This window comes from Nerophis ophidion, linkage group LG04, assembly GCF_033978795.1.
Source record: "Nerophis ophidion isolate RoL-2023_Sa linkage group LG04, RoL_Noph_v1.0, whole genome shotgun sequence".
In the NCBI taxonomy this organism is placed as follows: Eukaryota; Metazoa; Chordata; class Actinopteri; order Syngnathiformes; family Syngnathidae; genus Nerophis; species Nerophis ophidion.
The window spans coordinates 77404657-77424442 of NC_084614.1; the positions used below are offsets into that span (position 1 = coordinate 77404657).

Below are 19786 nucleotides of genomic sequence, written 5' to 3' on the forward strand. Positions count from 1 at the left end.
CATGTGAGTGACGCTTCACCACGGCTTTGTTTCTTGCGGCTCAAAGAAAAGATGTTTTACTTACCAGCTGGATCGTACTGGGCTGAAATGAAAGAGAAACAAGGTGAAGTGGACTTTTCCCCTCACGTCACGCCGTGTTTCTACGTGAGAGTGTGCGCTCTGTCTCTGTGGATCTTTGAGTGTTTGGCTGGAAGGCAACTAAAAGATGGCCGCACCTTTGCAGCCCGGATGAAAGCATCAACTCACGGCCTGGACCGAGTGCACCGAGAAGAAGAAGACAGAGGACATTGGCGTCCCTCACCTTGTCTGTTTCTGTGACGCCTGACCATGACCATGATGATGATGATGATGATGATGGCCGCCACAGCGAGGACCGCCGCCGTGGCAGCGAGGGCGACGCTCAAGTTGTCTGTGGAGAGCAAAAAAGCACAAGTGGAGTGACAAAGCATGAAGAGGAAACCTTCATGACTACTTTGCATGCAGACGTCAAGCGTTGTCATGGTGACATGGATCAATAATGGTGACAGGTGGACTTGTGATGGGAAACATCTCCAACTAAATGTGTCTTTCTCACCTTCATGGCTTGCGTTGCTCAGGATGCTTCTTCTCTCCAGCTTGGTGACCAAGTCCTCCTTGACGCCTGACAGCTGAAACACACATTCGTACTTGCCCTCCACGTCGGCCGTCACCTCCACTTTCAGCGCCACCGACATCTGGAAGGTTCCGTCGTGGTTGGGGAGTATCTCTCCGTGCTCCACGTCCTCGAAGATCTGCTCGCCGTCTTTCCTCCAAAACAGGTCGGCACCGTCGGGGTAGAAACCTGTCGCCATGCAGCTGACCGGAGAGGACGGCGTCTTCTGGAGCAGGAACACCTCTGGAAGCTCTGCACAGGAAGTGATGTCACGTGTGAACACAGGACAACGTGGGGAGAAGGTGTGGATGGAGAGAAGGTGGGGATGGAGGTAAAGATGGAGAGAAGGTGTGGATGGAGAGAAGGTGTGGATGGAGAGAAGGTGTGAATGGAGAGAAGGTGTGAATGGAGGTAAAAATGAGGAGAAGGTGTGGATGGAGGTAAAGATGAGAAGATGTGGATGGAGAGAATATGGAGAAAAGGTGTGGATGGAGGCAAAGATGGAGAGAATGTAATAACGGAGGTAAAGATGGAGAGAATGTAATAACGGAGGTAAAGATGGAGAGAAAGTGAGAACAGAGGTAAATATGGAGAGAACGTGTGGATGGAGGTAAAGATGGAGAAAAGATGAGAACAGAGGTAAAGATGGAGTGAAGGTGTCGATGGAAAGAAGGTGTCAATGGAGGTAAAGACGGAGAAAATGGAGGTACAGAGAGAAGATGAGAACGGAGGTAAAGATGGAGAGAAGATGAGAACGGAGGTAAAGATGGAGAGAAGATGAGAACAGAGGTAAAGATGGAGAGAAGATGAGAACAGAGGTAAAGATGGAGAGAAGGTGTGGAGGGAGGTAAAGATGGAGAGAAGTTGAGAATGAGGTAAAGATGGAGAAAAGGAGAGAATGAGATAAAGATGGAAAGTAAGAGTGGACAGCGGTAAAGATGGAGAGAAGGTGAGGATGGAGGTAAAGATGGAGGGAAAAGGAGAGAACGGAGGTAAAGATGGAGAGAAGGTGAGAATGAGGTAAAGATGGAGAGAATGAGGTAAAGATGGAGAGAAAGTGTAGATGGAGGTAAAGATGGAGAGTAAGAGTGGACGGAGGTAAAGATGGAGAGAAAGTGAGGATGGAGGTAAAAATGGAGGGAAAAGGAGAGAACGGAGGTAAATATGGAGAGAAGGTGTGGATGGAGGTAAAGATGGAGAGAAGGTGAGAATGAGGTAAAGATGGAGAGAAAGTGTAGATGGAGGTAAAGATGGAGAGTAAGAGTGGACAGAGGTAAAGATGGAGAGAAATTGAGGATGGAGGGAAAAGGAGAGAACGGAGGTAAATATGGAGAGAAGGTGTGGATGGAGGTAAAAATGGAGAGAAGGTAAGAATGAGGTAAAGATGGAGAGAGTGAGGTAAAGATGGAGAGAAGGAGAGAATGAGATAAAGATGGAGAGAAAGTAAGAATGAGGTAAAGATGGAGAGAATGAGGTAAAGATGGAGAGAAGGAGAGAATGAGATAAAGATGGAGAGAAAGTGTAGATGGAGGTAAAGAAGGACAGTAAGAGTGGACAGAGGTAAAGATGGAGAGAAAGTGAGGATGGAGGTAAAAATGGAGGGAAAAGGAGAGAACGGAGGTAAATATGGAGAGAAGGTAAGAATGAGGTAAAGATGGAGAGAATGAGGTAAAGATAGAGAGAAGGAGAGAATGAGATACAGATGGAGAGTAAGAGTGGACAGCGGTAAAGATGAAGAGAACCTGAGGATGGAGGTAAAGATGGAGGGAAAAGGAGAGAACGGAGGTAAATATGGAGAGAAGGTAAAGATGGAGAGAAGGTAAGAATGAGGTAAAGATGCAAGAGAAGGAGAGAATGAGATAAAGATGGAGAGAAGGTGTTGATGGAGGTAAAGATGGAGAGAACATGAGGATGGAGGTAAAGATGGAGAGAAGATGAGAACACAGGTTAGGATGGAGAGAATGTGAGGATGGAGGTAAAGATGGAGAGAATGAGAGAATGAGGTGAAGAGTATAAAGAGACAGGGTGTAATGTCAGTAATGTTCCTATAGGGGGAGTGCTAACAAGTTAAAAGGTGAAAGTACATGTTGTGTTTCTACCTGTTCTCATTAGGACCTCCTTCCCATTGTTCACATACTTCTTCAAGTAAGAAGGACATATCTCAGTGTAGTAAAACTTATTGTATTCTAGTAGATGTTTGTTCTGGTCCCACTTGAGTTTGGTGGGGAAAGCTTGTTGTTTTGCTGCAGTAAATGTCCATGTCTTCATGTCCAACGATATGAAATCTTCTCCATCATAACCTTCCTGACGCCAACCTTTAACTTCATCAGTCTCATCATTCCATTCACATCCAGACATCAACTGGAGAATGTGAACACCTGAGACACACACAGTGTTGTAAAGCAGAGTGACACACACACACACACACACACACACACACACACACACACACACACACACACACAGACACACACACACACACACACACACACACACACACACACACACAGTATTAGTGTAGGTTATTATGGGATGGACAGAGACAAGTATCAGTGCAGTAATGTGTGTTTACTACAGTATGAAAAGAGTACATCAAATACATTTAAGTAGTAGAAAGTTCAACATAAACAAACCTCCAGTTTGGTTGAAACGCTTCTTAAAAACTTCAAGGTTGTGTTTGCCAGTCAACTCACTAACAACATTGATCTCTGTTTCTCTCTGCCAGTATTTTGGATCCTCTGCTGTGATTTTGTTCATCCAGTCCTGTTTGGCTTCTGCTTTCCTGCTGTTGCTGTCATAGTGAGAAATCTGAACTCCATCAACATAACCAACACTCACATACTCTGGGAAGTTTGGAACTTGAGAGGACGCAGTGAGGAAATACTGCAGCGTGTGAATCACTGAAAGAAGAAAACAACAACAGGATGACTTTTTATTATTTTGTTTCATGTTCAACAATCTTGCACTGTGAATATTTTAGCTCCTTCCGTCTTCAGTCGGGTCTTAAAGTGAACATCAAACACTGCTAGATATCACAGTCAAGACTCACATGTTCTATGACAAATACAACATATTAATAATATTACTAACATCTGTTGACAGTTTGAACATTTTGAAAATAAACATATATTTTCTACAATGGAGGCTGAATAAAAAGTACAACAGAGTTGAACACAACCTGTTCTGCCCATTTGATGTCGACTCTTACTGACATCTTGTGGCGGGGTGATGTTACTACACTTGATTAGTTTCTGACACTTCCGTGTTTGAAGATTTGTGTTCGTTCTTACAAGCCTTGGAAAAAATAAGTCTTTGAACAAGAAACACTAAAGTCAAAATAAATAAAGAGCTTAAACGGATTTCTCAGCTTCTGTAACGTTCTTGGAACATTTTGAATTTTACTTAGAAAAAGGGAAAACAATAAAATATGTTTAAAAAGAACCAGGATTAAGTAAAAAAGGGCTTGAATAATACAACAATTAATTAATTAATAAGTAACAGAAACTTTAAGACGTCAAATAAGTGAAGGCACAAAGAGGATTTATGAGTAAAATATTAATAAACTTATAAAAAGGACTTACCAGGCGTCACGCTGTGCATTTGCACGACCAGAAGAAAGAATAAAAACAAGTTCATGATGTCAGCGCGAAACAAAAAGATGTTTGCCACTTTTAATCCCGCAGAGAAAGACAAAAGTGACGAACACTCGCTTGACTCGCAAACAGGAAAAATGAACCAGGAACTGTCGAGGCTCTTTTTATAATACTCCACCTGAGCCAATGAGGAGTCAGCATTCTGTGACGTCACAGTGAGGAGAGAAAACGAAACGCTATTCTGCACAGAAAAGTGGCAGCAGTCAACTGACAAGAAGTCTTCTACTGGACTCACTAGAGAGCGCCCCTTGTGGCCACGTCAGGTAAATGCTTGTGTGGCTTTTCTGGGAAATCACGTGACTTGACAACAAAAAGGTGTGTCAAGTTGGCCGCCAAACTTGGAAAGAAAAGAAAGAAAGAGGAATGAAGGTGAGATTGAGAGTTAAAAGTAATGACAGGGCTGGAACATCCGATCAGTGATCGTATTGTAGTCCTCTCAAGAAAGCATCAATACAAATAATGATTGATAGACATAAAGTCGCTACACCGCAGGACATCCTCACTTCTTTTTATTTCACGTCTTAACTTTCACCTCCGTTATGTCTCCCAAGCGTGAGGCGTCCCTGCTGGGGTAACGGGACACGCATCTGCCTCGCATGGGTTCGATTCCCGGCCAGGGTTGCATCAGGAAGTTTCATCCTGAGTAAAAAAGTCAGCAGAAAGCCTTCATGAGATGGACTCGCTGTGGCCAAAGTGCTGAACGTGGGGGAAAAGTGTGAGGCAGACGCTTCTGCTGGCAGAATATCAAAGAAAGTGAAAGTAAAAGTAGACACGGTAAAGCCAAACATTGAACTTGATGGTGATCATTTTTATTTTTATTTTTATTTTGTCGTACCTGTCAAAGGTGAACACACTTATCCACGTAGGTGAGTAGTAACGAGTTACATTTACTTAGATAAGAAACACAACTTTTACTTTGCTATATAACATTTTATTACCATCGTTACATTCATTTATATCAGGGGTCAGCAACCTTTTTGAAACCAAGAGCTACTTCTTGGGTACTGATTAATGCGAAGGGCTACCAGTTTGATACACACTTAAATAAATTGCCAGAAATAACCAATTTGCTCAATCTACCTTTAATAAATAAATCTATATGTATAAAAAAATGGGTATTTCTGTCTGTCATTCATCATACATTTTTTTTTCCTTTTACGGAAGGTTTTTTGTAGAGAATAAATGATGAAAAAAAAAACACTTAATTGAACGGTTTAAAAGAGGAGAAAACAGGAAAAAAAGGAAAATTACATTTTGAAACATAGTTTATCTTCAATTTCGACTCTTTAAAATTCAAAATTCAACCGAAAAAAAGAGAAGAACTAGCTAATTCGAATCTTTTTGAAAAAATTAAAAAAAAGAATTTATGGAACATCATTAGTATTTTTTCCTGATTAAGATTAATTTTAGAATTTTGATGACATGTTTTAAAAGATTAAAATCCAATCTGCACTTTGTTAGAATATATAACGAGTTGGACCAAGCTATATTTCTAACAAAGACAAATCATCATTTCTTCTAGATTTTCCAGAAGAAGAATTTTAAAAGAAAATTCAAAAGACTTTGAAATAAGATTTAAATTTGATTCTAAGGGTTTTTCTAGATTTGCCACAATAATTTTTTGGAATTTTAATCATAATTGAAGAAATATTTCACAAATAATTTTTGTCGAAAAAACAGAAGCTAAAATAAAGAATTAGATTAAAATGTATTTCTTATTCTTTACAACAAAAAAAATAAATTTACTTGAACATTGATTTAAATTGTCAGGAAGAGGAAGGAATTTAAAAGGTAAAAAGGTATATGTTTTGGAAAATCCTAAAATCATTTTTAAGGTTGTAATTTTTCTCTAAAATTGTCTTTCTGAAAGTTATAAGAAGCAAAGTAAAAAAATAAATGAATTTATTTAGACAAGTGAAGACCAAGTCTTTAAAATATTTTCTTGGCACCTGGCCACACCTGGTGTCAATCAGCCCGATCCTTTCCCTACCTGCTTTTGTCCTCCAGTCAGGGCTGGATTATTGTCTTGTCGATGTCACTTCCGTATTGTCGCTCCTGTCATGTCGTGTCATTGCAGCGTAGCGGTAAGATATCTTTCGGTATCTGTTTGTAACTTACTGTCTTTTGTTCCCTGCTTCCGTTTTGTTTTCATTCTACAAGTAACGACTTCTGTTTTCCTGTTCGCTACCCGCTAGCTTCCACGCTAGGCCCCTTTTTGTTTGTTGCTAGCTTCCATGCTAAAGCTCCTTTTGTTTGTTATCCGCCTTGTGCGCGTCCTTTGTTAGTAGCCTTTTGTTTGTTCTTATTCTATTATTTTAATCAAAACATGTTTACCTGCAAAAAGCCTGTCTCCTTCTCTGCATCTTGGGGTTCGTCACCAACTAACTTTGACAGTATTTTACTTCTTTATCTCTTTTTTTCAACCAAAATCCCTCTGTTCTGATTAAGGGGTACTTGAATTAAAAAAATGTTCACAGGGGGTACATCACTGAAAAAAAGGTTGAGAACCACTGCTCTACAGCTCCACATGTATAACAGCCGTCAACCTACATGTTACATTTTTGTTTCAAAAATAATTTGTAGAGTATATTCTGTTAATTTTCAATTATATTCCTTTCATTTTGGTGGAGCTGGACAGTTACTAACGCTGGCTACTTTATTAGCATGCACCCTTCTCTTCATCTACTGTGTTTACATTCCAACATAGCTAAACTCCATCAAATGACCACAGTCGCCCCCTAGCGTACAAGAGGCACACTGCGTATGGCCAACCGTCACATTAGAGCAGGGGTGTCCAAACTTTTTCCACTGAGGGCCGCAGACTGAAAAATCATAGCAAGCGGGGCCATTTTGACATTTTTTTTTATTTTAAAAACCAATACATGTATAACCAATATACATTTAGGCCTCCACTCTGGTTTGATCCCGGGGACCCCAAAGGGTTTTGGTCCAAAAAATATTAAAAATGTGTCATTATTCAGTATTATTTTTGTTTTATTATAATTCAAGTTTTAAATCTCCAGATCAACATTAGGTCCATCTGTCAATATAATGATTTTAAAGCTTTAAGTTGTATGCTCTTTTTGTCAAAAAAACCCATGTTTTTAATGGAAAAAAAACACAAAATATGCAATATTATCACCCAATATTTTTTCAAGTGGAATATTTGAGATTATATAATAATTGGAGCATTAACAAAAAGTGAGGAGAGGCGGGCCGGCGGGGAAAGTGTCACGTCAGCCGCCGTGTGGACGTCGGACGCCAACATGAGCGAACGCTTCCTTTCTGGCTCCAGGAGAGGACCTTACCTGCACACTCAAGCCGCAGGTGTGTGAGTGTGTGCCCGCCAACTTTGAAGGGTCTCCCGCCGGCATGGATGTGGAACTATGGACGGACTGACAGCCTTGCTCGTCTTCCTGTGGATTGTTCAAGACTAACACTCTGTTGCTGCTGCCCTGAGGAGGCTAACACTCTGTTGCTGCTGCCCTGAGGAGGCTAACACTCTGTTGCTGCTGCCCTGAGGAGGCTAACACTCTGTTGCTGCTGCCCTGAGGAGGCTAACACTCTGTTGCTGCTGCCCTGAGGAGGCTAACACTCTGCTGCTGCTGCTGCTGCTGCCCTGAGGAGGCTAACACTCTGCTGCTGCTGCTGCTGCTGCTGCCCTGAGGAGGCTAACACTCTGCTGCTGCTGCTGCTGCTGCTGCCCTGAGGAGGCTAACACTCTGCTGCTGCTGCTGCTGCTGCTGCCCTGAGGAGACTAACACTCTGCTGCTGCCCTGAGGAGGCTAACACTCTGCTGCTGCTGCTGCCCTGAGGAGGCTAACACTCTGCTGCTGCTGCCCTGAGGAGGCTAACACTCTGCTGCTGCTGCTGCCCTGAGGAGGCTAACACTCTGCTGCTGCTGCTGCTGCTGCCCTGAGGAGGCTAACACTCTGCTGCTGCCCTGAGGAGGCTAACACTCTGCTGCTGCCCTGAGGAGGCTAACACTCTGCTGCTGCTGCTGCCCTGAGGAGGCTAACACTCTGCTGCTGCTGCTGCTGCTGCCCTGAGGAGGCTAACACTCTGCTGCTGCCCTGAGGAGGCTAACACTCTGCTGCTGCTGCTGCTGCCCTTAGGAGGCCAACACTCTGCTGCTGCTGCCCTGAAGAGGCTAACACTCTGCTGCTGCTGCCCTGAGGAGGCTAACACTCTGTTGCTGCTGCCCTGAGGAGGCTAACACTCTGTTGCTGCTGCCCTGAGGAGGCTAACACTCTGCTGCTGCCCTGAGGAGGCTAACACTCTGCTGCTGCTGCCCTGAGGAGGCTAACACTCTGCTGCTGCTGCTGCTGCCCTGAGGAATTAGCAAGCATTCATTAACATCAATTTCTCCAACTCCAGTACAGCAGCACCTACCACCAACAGATCAAGCAGACTGCCATAAAGCCTGCTGATCAAGGTACTCCAAGGTTAAACTACCAACAGTAACCACAGGTTGACGAGCTGGAAGAAATAAAACTCTCGCTTAACTTTATGTCTGAAGAGTTGTCCAGAGTGGCAAACCAACAAACTGCACTTAGTCAACTAGTGGAGGAAGTTAGAGAGCTAAAAAAAATAATTGTAGCCAAATCAATTAAAATATTGGAAAGACGTGTTGATGAACTTGAACAATACACAAGAATGGATGATGTGATTGTCAGTGGCTTGGACACCAAACACCGCTCATATGCTCGAGCAACTGCAGGTGAACAGAATGGTGGGGATGAGTCCACGACGGAGCTAGAAAACCTGGAGCAACAGGTCCTGCAGTTTTTTCAGTCTAAGAACATTGAAATAGACAGTAATGCTATCTCTGCCTGTCATACCTCGAAGGGATAACTTGGCAAAACAAGCAATTATTATAAGGTTTACGAACAGGAAAGTAAAAACTGATCTTTTGAGACAGTGTAAAAAGTTAAGAGGTACGGCAGTGTACATTAATGAGCACTTAACAAAAAAAAACTCGGACATAGCAAGACATGCTAGGGCCCTAAAGAAACAAGGGAAAATTCAGTCCACGTGGACACGGAATTGCAAAGTCTGGATAAAACTACAGGGCACGCCTGAAGAAGCAAAGGTTCTAGTAATCAGAGAAATGGGGGAGCTTGAAAAGTACAAATGATGAAACCAGAAATCATGTTGCCAACTTGCTAATTGAATGTTAATATAACAGCAAATGAATGAGTGAAATATGAACTTTGCACTATGTTTGAAAACGATATAGACCCTGAAAAAAATGTCTTCAATGGCATAGCAATGAATTGCAAATATTATACAGATGAACAATATAATGACAGTATAAAATTAAGTAACCAATTAACAATTATACATATTCATAGAAGTCTGTCTGCAAACGTTCACCATATAAAGGAATATTTAAGTCAATTTGTAAAACCTTTTAGCATTATAGCAATATCAGAAACTTGGATAACTCAAGAAAAAAGTGTAGATTTTGGTCTGAATGGATATGAATTTGTGCATTTGGATAGAATAGAGAAAAAGGGAGGAGGAGTAGCACTCTATATTGATAAAAATCTAAACTTTATTAAAGTTGAAAATATCATTGAACAAGTAATGGAATGTATAACGGTAGAGATTATAAGAGAAGGAAGAAAAAATATCCTAGTTAGTTGTATATATAGAACTCCGGGATCCAAAATAGAAACCTTCACCAAAGGATTATTTTATAAATTGAATAACAAAGAAATATTTATTAGTGGAGACTTTAACATTGACTTAATACATACAAGTAGCAATAGAGAAACAGCTGAATTTATAGACACAATGCACAGTATGAGTTTGATATCTTTGATAAATAAAGCAACAAGAATCACATCACATAGTGCCACCCTAATTGACAATATATTTACCAATATAATGGATGACAACCTAATATGTGGAATCTTGATAAATGATATAAGTGATCATCTCCCAGTCTTTGTGGTCTACAACTGTGCCAGTAAAATTAAAATCAAGAATGAATGTGAAACTGTCTATAAAAGAATCATAACAGAGAAAACGCTCAACAAATTCAAGGATGAACTACAAAAGCAAAATTGGAATACTATTTATGATAAACAAGAAGTTAATACAGCCTATGAAGAATTCCTAAAAACATGTAAAATAGTATATGATGGAAATTGTCCAGTAGTAAATTATAAAAGGAAGTCAAAGTACGGCGAGTTTAAACCGTGGATGACTAAAGGACTCCAAAATGCCTGTAAAAAAAAAGAATATTTTATATAAGAAATTTATAAAAAATAAAACTTTAGTAAATGAAAATAAATATAAAAAATATAAAAATAAACTAATCAATATAATCAGAATGTGTAAAAAAGATTATTATATAAATAAACTGGAATATAACAAGAATAATATAAGAGGTGTATGGAAAATATTCAATGGTATTATTAGAAATAAAACTGATGATAATCAATACCCACCATACTTTGTGGAAAATAACCACATAATTAAGGATAAGGAGGTGATAGTAAATACATTTAATGATTATTTTATAAATATTGGACCGAAACTAGCAGAAGAGATAAAGGTAGAAGGGACAAAAATAGATGCAGCAGATTATATCGACCCAAACCCTAAAACAATGTTTTTAAAACCAGTAGTAGAAAGAGGAATCAGGGACATAGTCAAAAGTTTTAAGAACAAAACAAGCAAAGATGTGGATGATATAGACATGCAAACTTTAAAGTATGTGATAGATGGAATTAGTGCTCCATTAGCGTATCTATTTAACCTTTCATTTGAAATGGGAGTATTTCCTCAACTAATGAAAATTGCAAAAGTTGTTCCTATTCACAAAGCGGGAGACGGACACTTATTCACAAACTACAGACCAATCTCAATATTACCACAGTTCTCCAAAATATTAGAAAATATATTTATAAATAGATTCGATGGCTTTGTAGAAAAAAATGAATTATTAACAGATAGGCAGTATGGTTTCAGGAATAATCGATCAATTGATTTAATTGAAGAAATAACTGATAGTATTGATAAAAATAAATATACAATAGGAGTATTCTTAGATCTTAAGAAGGCTTTTGATACAGTAGACCATAGTATTCTTATTAGAAAATTTTAAAAATATGGTTTTAGGAGTATTGTTCTGGAATGGATCAAAAGTTATTTATCTGATAGAAAGCAGTTTGTACAGATATCACAAAAAAAAAATCATGTTGGTTAAATATTAAATGTTTGGTACCACAGGGGTCAGTCTTAGGGCCCAAGATGTTCATCATGTATATAAATGATATTTGTAAAGTAACTGAAAACCTTAAATATGTGTTATTGGCGGATGACACCAATGTACTCTGTTCTGATGTGGACTTGCAGCAGCTCCTGAGGACCGTCACCATGGAGATGTGTAAACTAAAAAAATGGTTTGATGCTAATAAATTATCATTAAACCTAAATAAAACTAACTTTATGTTATTTGGAAATAAGAGAAATGATATACATGTAAAGTTATATATAGACAATGTTAGTATAGAAAGAGTAAACCAAATCACATTTTTGGGTGTGATCTTGGACCACAGGATCTGCTGGAAGTCACACATTACATACATCAAAGGGAAGTCACACATTACATACATCAAAGGGAAGTCACACATTACATACATCAAAGGGAAGTCACACATTACATACATCAAAGGGAAGTCACACATTACATACATCAAAGGGAAGTTGGCGAGAAGTATTGCTGTCCTGGGTAAAACAAGGCACATTCTTCATCAAAAAACATTACACACTCTTTATTGTACACTTGTTTTACCATATTTGAGTTACTGTCTAGAAGTTTGGGGAAATACATACAGGACGAACATCCAACCACTATTCATAATGCCAAAAAGGGCCATCAGACTGATACATAACACAGGACCCCGAGAACACACTAATGGATTATTTATAAAAACATTTGATTTAAAACTACCAGATCTCATCCAACTCAAGACTGCCCAAATGATTTATAAAGCAAGTAAAGATTGACTTCCAACAGGGTTACAGAGAAGATTTTTACAGAGAGAAGGGAATTACAATTTAAGAGGAGAACTACTTTTTAAGATCCAATATTGTAGAACAACGCAGAAACGAATGAGTATAACAATAGCCGGGGTTAAAATATGGAACTGTTTAAAGGATGAAATAAAACACAGCACCAACATAAACCAGTTTAAAAAGCTTTTTAAATCATTTATCATTAGTAAGTATAAGAAAGAAGAGCAAACATTGTTTTAGAAAGACAATAATATATAATATGTATATAAATACAATTTATGATTTCATAATTATACATAGTTATATTAAAATGTATATATTACCACTTTATATGGAATTTAAATAAATTGTGTATATATATATATATATATATATATATATACATAAGTGTACAAATGTATATGTTTGATTTAAATGTTAAACTGTGTATATGAGACGTGTGCTACATATATGTTGCTTATATATTGTTTAAAAAAAAAGTAATATAAGTGAAGCATGTTTTAGATTTTATATATTTTGAACCTTGTTCTTGTTGTGGATCTATTTTAGGCCCCATCCTGTTCGCTCTTTATCTCCTCCCTCTTGGAGATATTTTTAAGAAACATGGAGTGTTTTATCACTTTTATGCAGATGACTGCCAAATTTATATGCCGATTTCAAAAGGCCACGCCCCCTGACACCCCTTCTTAACTGTCTATGTGACCTCAAGGCTTGGTTAGCCCAGAATTTTTTAATAATGAATGAGGGAAAAACGGAAATTTTAGTTTTCGGTCCGGCCCTCACTGACTTGGGACCATTGCAACATGATGTGTGTCCCAAAGTCACCAGCCTTGGCGTCACTATAGACCGCCATTTTAAACTAGACAAACAAGTCAATGGCGTTTTAAAATCGTGTTTTTATCACCTTCGTCTTTTAGTAAAGGTTAAACCGTTTTTATCTTTTAACCTTTTTGAACAAGTAGTGCATGCTTTTATTTCAAGTGGCCTGGACTACTGCAAGGCACTTTATGCTGGCATTAGCCAAAAACCTCTCTCCCGGTTGCAGTTAGTCCAGAACGCGGCAGCAGGACTTTTAACAGGGGCCAGGAAACGCCAGCATATAACCCCAATTCTTCAGAGTTTGCACTGGCTCCCTGTTCATTTTAGAATTGATTTTAAAACATTGCTGTTTGTTTTTAAATCTTTACATGGACTGGCACCTCAATATATCTCGGACCTCATCCAAATTTACACTCCTGAGGTCCGAAAGCCAGTTCCAGCTCGTGGTGCCCAAGATCAGACTTAAGACCAGGGCAGACAGGGCCTTCTCTGTGGTCGGCCCTAAGCTCTGGAACACTCTGCCCCTCCATGTTCAAACTGCTTCCACAGTGGACTCTTTTAAGTCTCGTCTTAAGACCCACTTTTATTCTTTGGCTTTTAACACTACGTGAGTTGTGTGGTCCTCTGTCCTCTGTTGTCCTCTGTGTTTTTTATACACTTTGATTTCTATTTTACTGTTTTAATTGATTTTACCCTTTAAAATAGTTTTTAATCATATTTGTTTTTATATTGTTTTTATTGGTTTTATTTTTATTCATTTTTTGTTTTATTCAGTCATTGGTGGAGCATAATATTGTTTTTAACATGGCTGTGCAGCACTTTGGAAACGTTATTGTTGTTTAAATGTGCTATATAAATAAAGTGGATTGGATTGGATTGTTGTGATGGGGTAGGTTTATATAAGCGTTGCTTCAACCTACACCCTTTTGGCTCAATCATTGCTCAAATGAGTGTTTTTTTGTTTTGTTTTGTTTTTGTTTTTTTTTCTTTTCTTGTTGTTGTTCTTTGTTTTATGTGAAGATTGCCGAAATAAAATACATTGATTGATTGATTGATTTGCGCCTAGAACTATCCCCATGGTTCTTTTCCTCTTTGATCTGGAGGACACAACGGCCACAGTTTCCAAAAAACAATTTGAAATGTGGCCTCGTCAGACCACACAACTCTTTTACACTTTGCATCAGTCCATCTTGGATGAGCTCGGGTTTAGCAACGCTTGCAGAATTTCTGGGTGTTGTTGATAACTGGCTTTCGCTTTGAATAGTACAGTTTTAACTTGTACTTACAGATGTAGCAACCAACTGTAGTTACTGACAGTGGTTTTCTGAAGTGTTCCTGAGCCCATGTGGTGATAACCTTTACACACTGATGCCACTTTTTGATGCAGTACCGCCTGAGGGATCAAAGGTCAAGGGGATTCAATGTTGGTTTTCAGCCTTGCTGCTTACATGCAGGGATTTACCCAGATTCTCTGAACCTTTTGATTATATTACGGACCGCAGATGGTGGAATCCCTAAATTCCTTGCAATAGCTCGTTGAGAGTTGTTGTTTTTAAACATTTGTTCATGAAGTGGTGACCCTCGCCCCATCCTTGTTTGTGAATGAACAAACATTTCATGGAAGCTGCTTTTATACCCAATCATGGCACCCACCTGTTCCCCATTAGCCTGTTCACCTGTGGGATATTTCAAATGAGTTTTTGATGAGCATTCTTCAACTTTCTCAGTCTTTTTTGCCACTTGTGCCATTTTTTTCAAATATGTTGCAGGCAATTCCAAATGAGCTAATACTTGCAAAAAATAAAGTCTTCTAGTTTGAGCGTTTAGTATCTTGTCTTTGCAGTCTATTCAATTGAATATGGGTTGAAAAAGATTTGCAAATCACTGTTTTCTGTTTTTATTTACCATTTACACAACGTGCCAACTTCATTGATTTTGGGTTTTGTATATTGAAAAAAAGAACATAATTTAAAAAAATAATAAAGGCCACAAAAACGCATCGATCAAATTGGTTGTAATTAGCCCCTTAAGTCCTTTAGCAGCTATAAAATGATGTTGCTGAAAAGACGATATCTGTAAAATGTGTGTCTGTGGAGCACAAGCACTGATCCTGCAGCCGTGTGTGGAACTGTCAGTGTGCCCAGTTACTAAATAAAAACTAAATAGTGCTGGCACGACAGCGGTGAGTGTTGATAAATCATATTGGGCGTGATAAATAATTATATTCGCATTTTCTCCCAGTATTGTGGGAGTTTTAATGATCAGCATATATTTTGCATGTTAATGAAGACAGAGACCCAAAATGTATTGCACGCCTTATTCTGCTCACTTAAGAGACACAATCCACTTTGCACAGGTTTAGTAGATCAGCTCTGCGTGTGCTATCGGGTTTGCACGTCTTTTAGTACACGCAAACCTTTAATAAATCAGGCCCTATGAGTCCAACTCCATCCTGGAGACGAGGATTGCACTTTGTCAGGCCTCTACCTTCACACCTGTGCAACTTGGGTGTGCCACCTGAAGACTAAGCACAAAATAACCACAAGAAGGTGCCAATCTCTCAGGAGGGGAAGTAAGAAAATAAAAGTGAACTCAACTCAATAAAGTATCCTTGATCCACATTTTTCCCACCATTACTACATTTATCTTAACTTGATGGCCTAATTCTTAAACTGAATGTTCACCTTTAGTAGGACTTCACACACAATAGTCAATATTTACACCACTGAAAAGTACAATCCACTTATGAGCAAAACAAAAACATTCTTCTCAAACTAGTTTATCAACAAGTCAGCTGCGTCATGCCTCAAAGTTTCCGCCTCCTCCACTTATTCACACACAGAGAAACTTAACAGCACTGCCTACACTCTAGACCAGGGGTCTCAAACTCAATTTACCAGGGGGCCACTGGATGCAGAGTCTGAGTGAGGCTGGGCCGCAAGAAAAGATGTATTTATTTATTTTTTTTGCATACTCCTCAGCATGTCTAGTTGTATAATGACGTTTCAAATTGTATCCCTTGTGCAACTTTCTGGGTGCAAATAAGACACGTCGGGGTGCCCCTGTGCTCAACAAAGAAATATCGCATCTCCCACTTTTCCTGCAATTGTCTTTGCTCATCACTAACCCTTCTCTTCACTGCAGGCTTTGAAAAAGACATGTTTGGGGTTGTGGAATATATTTGTATTTAGCCCACGCACGGAGAATAATGTTGTTTCCGCAATGTGCGTCGCTCCGCTTTTCCTCCCTACAGCAACACGGCGGTCGGCGGATAATAGCCGGGAAAGATAGCGAGCGCAAAAAAGTGACGGCTCCCGGAGTGTTTATATGTAGTGTTCATCGTGTGAGGCAATGCAAACTAAACAAGAAAAAAAAAGCAAATAACGGTTTGAATTGGTCCAGGTTATCGGGGACTGTTATTACTGACGGACAGGTGTCGCGGTGTGACTGCAGCCAGGCACCTAAGTGAACCCCCGTCTCCATGGCAACGTCTCTGTCGCTTTCACTCATTTGCCGCTTTTCCACTAACGCAGGGTAGGCAACCCAGAACGTTGAAAGAGCCATTTTGGACCCGAATAACACAACGCTGTCAAGCGCCGTTCATATAAAACTTGCGGGCCGCACTAACATTAAAGGCCTACTGAAATCAGATTTTCTTATTCAAACGGGGATAGCAGGTCCATTCTATGTGTCATACTTGATCATTTCCAGATATTGCCATATTTTTGCTGAAAGGATTTAGTAGAGAACATCGACGATAAAGTTAGCAACTTTTGGTGCTGATAAAAAAGCCTTGCCTGTACCGGAAGTAGCAGACGATGTGCGCGTGACATCACGGGTTGTGGAGCTCCTCACATCTGAACATTGTTTACAATCATGGCCACCAGCAGCGAGAGCGATTCGGACCGAGAAAGCGACGATTTCCCCATTAATTTGAGCGAGGATGAAAGATTTGTGGATGAGGAAAGTGAGAGTGAAGGACTAGAAAGAAAAAAAAAGACTACAGTGGGAGCGATTCAGATATTATTAGACAAATTTACTAGGATAATTCAGGAAATTCCCTTATCTGCTTATTGTGTTACTAGTGTTAAAGTGAGATTACATGGTCGTAACTGTACAACCTGAAGGTCGGCCCCGCACCAGTCGACGGATGGTGGCGATGCCCATCTCTGCCCTTCGCAAGGGACCCTCTTCGAAACACGATCTTTCAAAGTGACCGCTGCATAATACACTGTACTTTGTGTGTGTGGTCCAATCCAGCCGTGTTCGCTTGACCGCTCTGTTCCATAGTAAAGCTTCAACGTCATATTTCAGGAATGTAAACAATGAAACACCGGCTGTGTTTGTGTTGCTAAAGGCGGCCGCAATACACCGCTTCCCACCTACAGCTTTCTTCTTTGATGTCTCCATTATTCATTGAAAAAATAGCTAAAGATTCAGCAACACAGATGTCCAGAATACTGTGGAATTATGCGATTAAAACAGACGACTTATAGCTGGGAACGGTGCTGGAACAAAATGTCCTCTACAATGCGTGACGTCACGCACACGCGTCATCATACCGCGACGTTTCAGGAGGATACTTTGGCGCGAAATTTAAAATGGCAATTTAGTAAACTGGCATGTGTTGCAATGTTAATATTTCATCATTGATATATAAACTATCAGACTGCGTGGTCGCTAGTAGTGGCTTTCAGTAGGCCTTTCAATCAATCAATCATCAATCAATGTTTATTTATATAGCCCTAAATCACAAGTGCCTCAAAGGGCCGCACAAACCACAACGACATCCTCGGTAGGGCCCACATAAGGGCAAGGAAAAACTCGCCCCAGTTGGACGTCGACCATGATGACTATGAGAAACCTTGGAGAGGACCACATATGTGGGCAACACAGGCACTGAGCAAAAGTCTCTTGCTCTCTGTCCCTCAGGACAGAACGGAAGGCTCCGAATGGAATTAGTTCAGTGAGTTTCAGTTTCGTCTGCAATGCATTCCATGCCATAGGGGCAGCAATGCCAAAAGCTCTTTTGCCAAATTCAGTCCGTACATGGGGAACAGTTAAAACATACAAATTGTTAGAACGCATAAGAGCTGTTTTTTTCTTTGTAACAAAGTAGACAAGTATGGAGGTATTAAACCTAAAAGAGCTTTATAAATGATGGCCAGCCAATGTGTGTATCTGTGTGCACTCAATGAAGATAAGTCTGACTTCATATACAGTTGACAGTGGTGGGTGAGACTACGACAGCCAGGAACAAATCTTAGTGCTGAGTGAAAAACAGTGTCCAAGGACTGGAGGCATTTAGATGAAGCACTAAAATAAAGCAGGTCTCCATAATCATTTACGGGCAAGATAGTCGCTGTCACCAATTTCTTTCTGACTTTAAGAGAGAAGCCGTTTTTATTTCTAAAAAGGAAACCGAGCTTTACCCTGAGCTTAGAGACCAAGTTGCTAATACGGGCTTTAAATGAAAGCTCCTGATCAAGAGTAAAACCCAAGTACTTGTAATTTAAGACCTGCTCTATAGGGTTTCCATTTGATGTTACAATATTTGGAATATTTTCCAGTAGCACCCTTGAATGAGAGAAACCATTACTTTGCTTTTATCTGTATTTAAAACCAATTTAAGATCAAATAAGCGAGCCTGGATGACATCAAAAGCAGCTTGTAAAAACTCAAAATCCTGAGTGCTGGAGGTTGAACAGCAATAAATAATGGTGTCGTCTGCATAAAAATGGTACATTGCATTTGACAGATTATTGCAAAGATTATTCAAGTAGATAGAAAATAAAATGGGCCCCAGCACTGAGCCTTGTGGAACTCCTTTGGTAATGTCCAATAATGAAGAGGTTGTCCCAGCCACCTGTACACGTTGTGTTCTGCTGGAAAGATAGTCTGTGAACCAAGCAGCTGCATTTTTAGATAATCCAACGTGATGGAGAGCTTCAATGAGCAGACTGTGGTCTACTGTGTCAAATGCTTTTGACAAATCAATAAAAAGGCCGACACAGTATTTTTTGCCGTCCACAGTCTCGATTAAATCATTGAGGACCTTAAGAGCAGCTGTAATAGTGCTATGCTGTATTCTAAAATCCGATTGAAATGGGGATAAAATATTGTTTAATTCTAAAAAATTAATTTAGCTGGTTACTGATGATTTTCTCAAACAATTTTGCTAAAATGCATAATTTTGAAATTGGTCTGTAATTATTTATATTTGTGGGTTCACCCCCTTTTAGCAGGGGAAGAACAAAGGCTGATTTCCAGATTTTTGGAATGATTTTACTTGTTAGACTGAGGTTAAAAATATGCGAGAGAGGCTCAGCAATAAAATCAGCAGCCAATTTTAAGAAAACGGGTTCAATTTGGTCCGGTCCTGCTGCTTTAGTTGTGTCCAGGCTCTTTAGTGCATTGTATACCTCAGATACTGATACAGGTGTGAAGTCACAAGTGCAGGTGCTGCGTCTAATTACAGCCTGTGGTGTATTTGGGATATTAACATTAGTTAAACCAACATTTGACGATTGAGGATTCAACGACTCAAACAAAAATCCGGCAGAAACTAAATACTCATTAAAACAATTTGATATAGTTGTCTTATCAGACAAAGTACCAGATTGAGTAATCAAAGGACATGGAAAGTCATTTG

At 39.6% G+C, this 19786-nt stretch overlaps 1 protein-coding gene across 1 annotated transcript; it reads right to left on the reverse strand.

Moving 5' to 3' along the window:
• Nucleotides 1-578: 578 nt before the first annotated feature.
• LOC133551945 (class I histocompatibility antigen, F10 alpha chain-like) lies at nt 579-3703 on the reverse strand (the record flags this gene model as incomplete). Its single annotated transcript, XM_061899158.1, has 3 exons — nt 3265-3703; nt 2731-3009; nt 579-883 (listed from the first exon to the last, which is right to left on the reverse strand). Coding segments are annotated over exons 1-3 (900 nt in total), but the record flags the coding sequence as incomplete, so codon positions are not given.
• Nucleotides 3704-19786: the final 16083 nt, after the last annotated feature.